The sequence below is a fragment of the Heterodontus francisci genome, unplaced genomic scaffold (assembly GCF_036365525.1).
Source record: "Heterodontus francisci isolate sHetFra1 unplaced genomic scaffold, sHetFra1.hap1 HAP1_SCAFFOLD_216, whole genome shotgun sequence".
Lineage (NCBI taxonomy): Eukaryota > Metazoa > Chordata > Chondrichthyes > Heterodontiformes > Heterodontidae > Heterodontus > Heterodontus francisci.
In genome coordinates this window covers 444,521-455,675 of record NW_027140566.1, presented here as the reverse complement: position 1 = coordinate 455,675, position 11,155 = coordinate 444,521, and the positions used below count along the sequence as shown (strand labels likewise).

Genomic DNA, 11,155 nt, shown 5'->3' with positions numbered 1-11,155 from the left:
CATCAAGGGCATTAAAATGACAGCGAGTGAAGTAACTCGTTATTTCACCAATATGCCATGTCTTTGATTATTTCACAAACTTGATGTAAATTACAATTCTCCCAGTTATCCCTCAACCCGCGCCCTGTTATAACAGATTATCTGCTCTGTTATCTGATCGCTGTACGTGAGACATTGCTCAACGCAAATTGCTCCCACGTTTCACAATTTAAAATATAGGTAATAAAAACAGTAAGTGCTGAAAATACTCAGAAGTTCTGGCTGCATCTATGGTGAAAGAAACAGAATCAACCTTACAGTTTGCAGATCTTTCATCATAACTTAGAGATTTAACAGTTTTTAAAGAAAGGGGAAAGCAAGGAAAGAGCGAAAGGAACAATCTGTGATATGGTGGAAGACAGGAGAGATTAAATGGTAAATGGGACAGTGCAAGGCAAAAATAGATAGGAATGGGCCAAGTAAAAAACACATTTCTCGAAGTGTTGCAAATTGGAAGGCAAAATATCGTCCAAAAAAAGAAAAAAAGGGGAGGGAATCTGATCTGAAATTGCTGAATTCAGTGTTCATTCCATAAGCCTGGAAAGAGTCTAGTGGAAAGAGGAAGTGCTGTTTCTCAAACTTACGTTAACCTTCATTGGAACTGTGTAGGAGAAAGAGGAGAGAGAGGTCAGTGTGGGAGCGGAATAAAGAATGAAAAGGACAGGTAACTGGAAGCTAAAGGTAAAGCTTGCAGACTGAACAAAGATGTTGTGCAAAGTAAGCACTCAATTATGTTTGGTGTCCCAATGTAAAGGAGACGGTATCATGATCAGTCAATACAGTGAGTGCAGTATACTAAAGAGAAAGCAGGACAAGTAAATCGCTGTTTCACTTGGAAGCCGTATTTGGGGGCTTGGATGGTGAGAAAGGTGGAGGTAATAGGGCAGTGTTTGTACCTCCTGCCCATTCATGGGAAGGTCCTGTGGGAAGGGGTGTTGACAATGGTTGAAGAGGGCATCAGGGTGCCACAGAGTGAAAGGTCCCTTCAGAACGTTAAAATTGGAGGGAAGGGGGAGATGTGCTTTGTCGTGGCATCACATTAAAGGTGGTGGAAATGGTGGACGATGGTCTGTTGAATATGGAAGCTGATGGAGTGGAAGATGAGGAGAATCAGGATCCTATCATGGTTCTGGGAGGGGGGAAAGGGTGAAAGCAGAAGTATGGGGAATGGAATGGTCGTGCTTGAGGGCCCTGTCAACCATGGTGGGTGGATGAGGAGGTGAGGAGAGTCCTCGGATGAGGAAAAAGGAAGACATATCTGGAACCACTGGTATGGAAGGTTGTATCACCAGACAGATACATTGCCGTGGTGCAAGTGAAAAAATGTGATAGAGTCATTCGAATAATTGGGGGGTGAGGAAGCATAGACAGGTAACTGTGAGAGTCACTGGGTTTACTCTTTATATTAGTTAATAACCTATCCCCAGAATCAGAGACAGAGATTTTGAAGAAGAGAACAGAAGAGTTGAAGATGGACCATGTGAAGATAAGGAGGATAAATTGGAAGAAAGGTTGATGATATTTTCAAGTACAGGGCGAGAGCTGGAAATATCAGTACATGTGGACAGGAGGACGACCTTCAGTCCCTCGGGTCTCACCCCAAGTTCATTTTACCCTCTGTCCCCATTTCAGCAACCGTAAGCTGCTCGGTACGTCTCTGAAATGTATTTACTGAGAAAAGGTAATGGTGAAGAAAGTCTTTCAACAAGCCTTCTGAACAATGATGACAGAATAGCAACCATTAAAATTAATGACATTTCTGGTGGCAGTAAATTCTGAGATATTTTGCTTCAGTTTCGACATTCTCAATGTGTTTCATATTGTAGATGAAAATTGGTCACTAAGGCTGACTAACGGGGGAAGCTGGTGTGATGGGCGAGTGGAGATTTACCACAATGGCAGCTGGGGGAGATTGCAAGGTAGACACTGGACCGTGAATGATGCCAACGTAGTCTGTACACAGCTGGGTTGCGGTGAAGCGACAGCCGCTTATAACTATTCAAAGGACGGAGAGAGTGAAGGACCCGTCTGGGTGAATGATGTCCAGTGTGAAGGAAACGAATTGCAGCTCCAGAACTGCAGCTTATTCACATTGAATTCGTCTCTCACTGACAGTATGGATGTTGGGGTCCTGTGTTCAGGTAAACATATTCTTCACTGCTTTTACAAAAACAAAGAAGTGAAATGTCTAATCTGCTGAGAAAAGTGATAATCCAGGTTACTTGTTCCTGGGTGTCTCAAGCCAGTCATTTCACTCGAGGAGAGTGGGTGAGGATGGTGGGCGGTCGGGGAGCTGGGGCTGGATGGGGGTGGCGTGCAGAGAGAGAGGGCACGGACACAATTAAACAACAAGAACGTTTTTATTACAGAAATTTCAATTAACACATGCATCACAAGGGGTTTAACAGGAATGTAAAGGGAGAGAAAACTGACACAGAACCAAACAAAGAGATGTTACAGTTGGTGACTAAATTCTTAGTCAGATGGTTGTATTTGAAGAGCCAGAGACACGGAAATATTTCTGGTGGAAATTCAGATCTGGGGGTTAGATGGTTAAAGGCAAAACTGAAAGTTGTAGGCAATTGAAGTGGGTGAAGTACAAGAAGCTGTATTCAGAGAAAAGCAGAGTTCCTGAAATGTTTCAGGCTGGAGACGGTTATACTGATGCAGGGGGAGAGCATGAAGGTGGCTGAACATGAAGATCATAATTGGAAACACGAGGTATTGATGGCGGGGAAACCAATAGATCGTCGAGTGCCATGGCGTTCCTGAGAGGGGCTTCATGTAGGGCAGGCAACAAAACTTTGGATGAGCTGATGTTTCTGGAGGATGCAAGATGGGTGATCGCCCAGGAGAACATTAAAATATTCTGTTCTGCAGGAAACAAAGCATGGGTGAGCATTTCAGCAGCAGATGGGCTGAGGCAGGAAGGGAGGTGAATGATGATAGAGGTGAAAGATAACGGCCTTATGAAAAAGAGAATACGGAATTGGAATCTCAGCTCTGGTATCAAATCCGGCGCCGAGCTTGCAATCAGTTCTACTGTACAGTATATAAGTGGAGGTAGCTGTGTGGGAGTTGTTATGGTGTAAGTTTCATTATATTGTGGATAAAAGTAGACAGATGTTTTGGACTATATGCTTTAAAGTTTCATTGTGTAGCATGTCAATGCAGGCATGTGTTCTGGGGATGTTGCGTTATGCAGAGTGTAAGTGTGGGCAGATGTTTTCGGGTTGTTCCAATGAACATTTATTTCCATACGACAGAGTGGAACTTACAACATATGAGATAGTTAATGATTCAGATTTGATACCGATTGGTTACAGTAAATAATTTCTTCGGGAACAGCGGAAATCAATACATTCCAGCGTTTCACGTCAGAAGTTTACAATGCTGAATGGTTATTACACACTCAGTCCCTGGACAGAGTAGAGTATGTCATCTTGTTCTTCAGTTAGGTAGATGTTAAGCTCCACCCAAAATTTATGCCCACCTTCAGAAGCCATGTATCTTCTCCTTGTCTTCTACTTCTCTATCTGATGGGTCACATTGCTGATGTTTATTTTCCAAAGTGCCTGACGCAATTCGTCCAATCATTTTTGTCTAGTCCAGATTAAATACTGGTTTCTGTTCATCCAGGAGGTCTGCACATCTGGAGTTCAATTGCCCATAGGAGCTTCCTGATCCTGTCCAACATTTTGCAGAGAGATCCTGTTTCCTGCCCTCTTTGGTCCGGTCCAACAGTCATATATTGATAGAATTAGTCGTTTAGTTCATTGACTTTTTAAAGACAATAACAATTGTTAATTTGCCTCACAAGTTTCGTTTGCTCATTGAACATAATTGCAGCAGTCTGTCTGGACAGAGAGGTCTGCATATTTTCTGTTCAGACATGCGGTTTATGTCTCTAAAATTACTCAAATATGTTCCTTGTCAAAGACAGAGTTCCATCCTTACAAAAGTAATTGATTCTCCTATGCAATTAATATTAAATTGATTTATGATAATGTTATAATCAACACAACCCTAGAACGTAGTTCTACACGAAGATACTGCACATTGCAAGGCTGATGTTTAAGGGTACTATTTTTGGAGACGTTACATTCTCCAATATGAAGTGGAAGTAATAAATAGGGTGGATTAAACTGCTGGTCTTGCCAGTGACACCAACATCCCCTGAAATAATTAAAAAACAGAAAGGAATGCTGACATGTGGCGAACTATCTGGTAATATAATTCTGAATGGATCAATCACATAAAGCATCATCGGGTCCTCCTCATCTTCACTAAAACCACCCGTTTGACAAAGATTATCCAGGAAGGCATAGAAAACGCACTGCAAGTATTCTCCATCATAAATCTTCCTCCTGAACCACTTCCCTGCCTCGTCCACCCTGAACTGCAAAAATATGTGAGTGGAGCTCGTAGATATTTTGTCACAAAGTTCAAAAACATCCGTTCAGTCACCTCCACTACTTCCCTTTCTTCCCCAACCCACCAGGCCTAACTTCCTATCAGTTCCCATCCCCATCCCATACGATCACCCTGAATTCCCATTTCTTGTTTCTCTCCTAGAATCCTTCACGCTGTCTCGGAACCTGTACTGTTGATGGAATCCACATTTTGCTGTCTACACCTTATTTCTTTTAAACTACTGAACACAAACATTCCCTTCCTGGGTTCCATGTTAGCTGGCATTATTAACCATTATCTTTCTCTCTCTCTCTCTCTACATGTTCAGGCTCCTCTCCTTCAAATCAGCAGTCATCACACCTCTCCTCAGAAAGGAACCATTGACCACCTGTTCATGCAGGTTGCGGCCCCAGCTCCAACTGTTCGTACCTCGCCAAAGTCCTTGAATGTGTTGTCGCCTCCCAAATCCATGCTCATCTTATATGAAGCTGCATGTTTCAATTCCGCAAGTCAATTTTCTATCCACACCACAGGACGAAAACAATTGACATCCGAAGTGATTGTGACAAATATAAACGATTCCACCTCCTCTTTCTTGACTTGTCTCAAATTTTGATCTGATTGATCATGAAATACTTCTCCAATTCCTCCCCATTAACACCCGGCTGGGTGGGACTGCACTCAGCTTGTTCTAGTATTATCTATACAGTCATGGTCAGAAAGTGGCCTGCAATGGCTTCTCTTCCCGCTCCTGCAAAGTCAGCAATAGTGTCACCAAAGGATCTATCCTTTGACACTTCATTACTCATTTACATGCTGCCTTTCAGTGATATCCGCAAACACAGCCTCAGTTTCCACATGTATCTCACTGTATCCAACTCTACCTCACATTCAACACTCTTGAGCCCTCCAATGCCTGCACACTGTCAGAATTCCAGGCTGACATTCAGTACTGCATCAGCAGAAAATTCCTCCAACTCAGTATTGAAAAGATAGAAACCATCAGTCCCCATCGCATGTTTCCTTGTCTCCAACTCCATTTCTCGCCATGCCAACTGTCTGTCACTCAGCCAGACAGCCTGTAATCTTGGTGATATATTTGACCCAAGGGTGATCCTCCTATCAAATCTCCATATCCTCATTAACACTGTCTATTTTCACCTCCATGACATCACCCGCATTTGCCCTTATCTCGTCTTGTCGATAGCGTTGTTCCCTCCAGACTCGATGATTCTAATGCACTCCTGGCTGGCTTCACGAGTTTCAACCTCTGCAAGCTCCGCTGTCTCGACCATTTGCCACTCAGGCATCTGCCCTCTGCTCACTGACCTACCTTTCCCAGCAATGAGCGGTTTTAAAATTCTCATCCTTGGTTTCAAATCCCTGCCTGGCCTCACAGCTCCTGTCTTTGCAATCGGCTCCAGATTGACAGCTCCCAGTTCTGGCTTCTTGAGCATTCCTGGTTTTAATTGTGCACCATTGGCGGCCGTGCCTTTATTTGCGAAGGTCACACGCTCTAGAATTACTTCCTTAAATCTCTCTGCCTGTCAACCAGTCTTTCCTGCTTTAAGACGTTCCATAAAAACTAACTCTTTGACTTCGCTTTTGGTCATCTGACCTAATATATTTTTCGGTGCTCTGTGTTAAAATTTCTTTGATATCACTCCTGTATCGCCCCTTGGGATGTTTCATTACGTTAATGGCGCTAGATAAATGCAAGTCACTTGCAATTGAAGATGAGGGAAATAGGAGATGGCAGTAAATGTCTGTCCAAGATAACAAATAAGGGTAACATACATGGATAAAGAACAGATACAGTTATATAACATGAGTATAAATTAACTGCTAATCGTGTGAGTCATTGCCTGTTTAACACCGTACACAGCATTCAAAACATAAGAGGGGAACTGGAGACCAGAACTTGTCAAAGCCAGATGTAATAGCACATCTGAAACATTGCTGTTCTTTACATTCTATGTAAGAAGTAAGTGTAAACAGATATTCTGTTGTATAGTTTTATTTACCTGTCCACAGGTGCATTTAACGTTCTTTTTTTGAGCTGGTGATGGTAAAATCAGTTGTATTGAGTGATGATGTGAATGTCTATTGAAAGTATAATCCTCATGTACTGTTATCCTACAGACCACGTGCAGTTAAGGCTCTCTGACGGTGGAAGCCCATGTAATGGCCGAGTGGAGATTTATTACAATGGGACTTGGGGCTCAGTTTGTGATGATTCCTGGGATCTGGCGGACGCTGACGTGGTTTGCAAACAGCTGGGTTGTGGAAAGGCATTGGACCTGGCACCTCCTGCATCTTGTGGGCCAGGTTCAGGGCCAGTTTGGTTGGATGAACTGAAGTGTTCCAGTAACGAATCATTTCTCTGGGAATGTCCCTCAGCATCGTGGGGTAACCACGACTGTTCTCATAAAGAAGATGTGAGGATCATGTGTTCAGGTAAAGGTGCTTCCATGTTCCCATTTTCCGTAGTGTTGTGCACGTGGTTTCACAGGGAAGATATTACTTCGAATTACATACATTGGACAGCACGGAATCTGGCCATTCGGACGAACTGGTCAATGTGGTGTTTACGTTGCCTACGAGTATCGCCCCACATCACTGCACCTAACCCTCTTTGCATATCCTCTAGTTTCTTTCTGCCTCATGTACCTGCATAGCTTTACCATAAAGGCATCAGTGCAAATCACCTCAGCAATTGCATGTGTTCGGAATTCAAAATTCAAACCACTCCCTAGGTAAAAAAAAAATTCTCCTGAATTTCTTATTAGATTTATTCGGGATTATCCTTTATTTATGATCACTCGCTTCGGTCTCTGTCACTTCAGAAGTGATTAGTGCCTCTGTATCCCGAGGTCTCTTTGCTGATCTATATCATTTTCACTCTTATTTTAGAAGAAGTACGTGGCCTCTTTATTCTTCCTGTCAACACTGAGCACCTTAGGCTTATCTGTATTCAACTCATTTGGCAATTGTATGCCCATTCGGCCCGTTTATTAACGTCTTCCCGTATTTTGTCTCTGTCTTTCTTAGTGTTAACTATACCCCCAAATTGCTGTCATCTTAAAATTTGAAATTAAGTCTCCCTTGTCTAAATCCAAATCGTTCATGTAAATGTTGAGCAGCAGTGACCCCAGACCTGTGGAACACCACTTCCCACCTTCCGCCATTCTGGGTTACCACATTGTACCCGGACGGTGTGCTTTGTAGCTGGTTTCCTATCATTCTTCCACTGATCTCTTGACTTCACAGGCTCGGACCCCAGTCATGATCCTTGTCAGAGGCCTTCTGAAGGAAAAACATGCATATTACATCGACTGCATTATCCCTGTTATCTTTCTGTAACTTCTTCAAATAATTCAATAACGTTGTTTGTCTTTCTGTTGTGAAATCGGTGTTGATTATTCTTTATTACTTTATGGGCAGTCGGTGTTTTTCTATCGCTTTTCTGAAATAATTACTGGAAATCAGTGAACACAACCGGTGCAGCATGTGTTGAGCTGTGCAGTATGAACATACAACGAGTTATCAATCTAACTATCTGGATATTTCTTGTGTCATTGACAGAGCACAAAGAGCTGCGGCTGGTGAATGGGAAGCATCGCTGTGAGGGGAGAGTGGAAGTGTTCTACAATGGCACCTGGGGAACAGTGTGCTCGGAGAGACTTGATGGACCTGATGCAGAAGTGATCTGCAAACAGTTACAGTGCGGTCCCCTCAGTTCTATCGATTATTATGCTCAGTCATTTGGAGAAGGATCTGGACCCATTTGGCTTGATGGGATGGAATGTATTTCACACGAATCGTTCCTTTGGCAATGTCAAAAAGAACCGTGGGGTAAACACAACTGTGAACACAGGGAGGATGCTGGTGTTGTTTGTTCAGGTAACACAACAAACCTCTAAATGTGCGAGTGTCATTTCAAACATTGGTGTCCGATACAGTCAGCATGTTTCTCTTCTGAACAGAAGCAAAAGTAAATAAGGAGCAGCACCACAGATCAAAGGACTGCATTCGAGAATATGATTGTAAACGTGGGCTTTCACCAGGTGCTACTTCCTCTTTATTATACCAACTATCTGACATGTACTCCTTTCTTATACTACATCAATAATAACCATTGATTCTCTTTGCCAGATTCTGGACATTGGTTGCGCCTGTTTGGAGGTAACACCAACTGCTCCGGGAGAGTTGAGATACTGTGCAATAACAGCTGGGGCACGGTGTGTGATGACTCCTGGGATATGGCCGATGCCAATGTTGTCTGCAGACAGCTGGATTGTGGTCACGCTCTTTTGGCCCCAGGAGGAGCTACTTTTTCCCAGGGTGACGGTGTTATCTGGCTGGATGAGGTGAAATGCACTGGAAGCGAATCTTCTCTGGCCGACTGTCCTTCTTCATCGCCGGCTCAGTCTGACTGTGATCACAAGGAAGATGCCAGTGTGATTTGTTCCGGTGAGGGCGACATGTTTTGGAGAGTGGGGTTAGGGTTCATTGTTTTGTTAAATTGACTCACTAGTTCCGGAAATTAAGAACAGTATTTATTGTTTAAATGGAAAGTGCTGAAATTTCATCCTCCTGAACCTTTTGTACAATATACTCCACAGGGCTCGATGTGCCTCCAATTGCTGTCCCGTCCACATCTGCAGGTACTTACCATTATTAGTATCCTCGCCAGCGTTAGGGTTTGAATTAGTTGAATTGGTATTGTAGTCATTTTCTCAAGATGCTATGAGCACTTTCTCACTGACTGGAATATTTTTTCCTCACCGCATATTTCAAATGGTCTGGTTGAAATTCAGCTAATTCCAGATTCTGGCTGGACCTGAACTGTCGTGTTCTCATCAGAAACATGGGGGCACTGTCTCTGTAATTTAGACTGGCTCACACTTCCCTCTGGTGCAATGTGCACCACACATATTGCGGAATGTTCAGCCTGACTCATCGCCCGGAAGCAGTGGATATAATTATTAACTCCCTTTTGTAAATATGTTATTGTGCAAGACGGACTGTGTATGTGTTAAACCTTTCTGTATTATTGTAATTAAGAACAGGGATAGAAAACTACTTCCATCCTATTTGCGGTCTGCTTCGGAGTTCTGCTAATCTGTGTGTTGATCTCACTGATGGTGGTTATACAGAAAAAGTCAATCAGAAGAGGTGAGGTTCATATCTTACCGCGGATCCAACGAAAGATCCCAGATATTGTGTCATATGCATGCAAAACTCTCGTTCCTTGCAGATTTCTATGGACTGTCAAGTGGCCTTGTTAGAAACACATTGGTTTTTTTTTTGCTGATTTTCTCCATTCAATGTGCTAAGGATTTAGTAAAATGTGACATTTAAAATGGAGAGTGATTTGAAGTGTCCACATTCACTGTGAGAGTTCAGCACATCATACATGAAATTCTGGAAGAATTTACTTATTGTAACAAAGGATCCGGAAGTTTACTTCAACTTTTTAAGCTGTGCATTCAACTATTTACTTGTCTGTTAATCTTCCTTCATCCATTGGTTATCAGTTCCAGCCTTTCAGATTCCGGCTCTGGGCATCCAATATCGAGCTGTCTAACCGTGTCTGACTGTTATTTTGACAGGTGATACTTGTATAGGACCTTCTGTATTCACCAGCGGTGATTCAACATTCCAAAACGACGCCCTCCACTCATATTCCACCCATCCAAATCACTCCTGATTTATTGTAAGAAATGGGACGCTTAATAAATGACACTTTTCATAATAATATAAAGTTCCTATAGAAATAGACCTCTCTCTCTTCAGAAAGATTCTGGAGCTGGGACAGCATAGGCGCCTAGCACTGCCAAGGACCCGACCAGAACAGGCTCTGTAACAAGACAGTCCTAAAGCTGATAAGATCGAGCCTTGTAACCTCACTCGACAGGCAGTCGTTTACAAACGATCACAAGCAGGAGATCAGGTCATAGAGTCATAGATTAATAGAGTTATTCAGCACTGAAACAGTCCCTTCGGCTCAGCGTATCTCTGCCGGCCATCAGGCACCTATCTATTCTAGTCCCATTTTCCAGCACTTGGACCATGGTGTTGTATGCAATGGCATTTCAATTGTTCATCTAAATACTTCTGAAATGTTGTGAGGGTTCCTGCCTCTACCACCTCTTCAGGCAATGTGTTCTAGACTCCAACCATCCTCTGGGTGATACTTTTCCCCTCAAATCACCTCGATATATCCTTCCCCTTACCTTAAAACGATGCCCCCTGGTTGCCGACCCCTGCACTAAGGGAAAAGTTTTCTTCCTATCTATCCTATCAATACCCTTCATAATTTTGTATACCTCAATCATATTCCCTCCTCAGCCTTCTCTGTTCTAAAGAAAGCAACCCCAGCCTTTCCAGTCTCGCTTCATAACTGAAATGCTCCTACCCAGGCAACATCCTGGTGAACCTCCTCTGCACCCTCTCCAGTGCAATCACATCCTTCCGACAGTGCAGTTCCCAGAACTGTGCACAGTACTCCAGCTGTGGCCTAACTAGCGTTGTATGCTGCTCCATCATAACCTTTCTGCTCTGATATTATGTGCCTTGGCTAATAAAAGCAAGAATCCCATATTCTTTCCGAACCACCTTATCTTTCTATGCTGCTGCCTTCAGTGATCTATGGACAAGTACACCAAGGTCCCTCTGATTCTCTGTACTTCCTATGGTA

The 11,155-nt window shown here is 43.1% G+C and overlaps 1 protein-coding gene across 1 annotated transcript; it reads left to right on the top strand.

Moving 5' to 3' along the window:
- Positions 1-1,275: 1,275 nt before the first annotated feature.
- LOC137360150 (scavenger receptor cysteine-rich type 1 protein M130-like) lies at positions 1,276-10,165 on the top strand. Its single transcript, XM_068025698.1, has 4 exons — positions 1,276-1,309; positions 6,601-6,909; positions 8,038-8,328; positions 10,068-10,165. Exons 1-4 carry the CDS (start codon positions 1,276-1,278, stop codon positions 10,163-10,165), a joined length of 732 nt encoding a protein of 243 aa, XP_067881799.1.
- Positions 10,166-11,155: the final 990 nt, after the last annotated feature.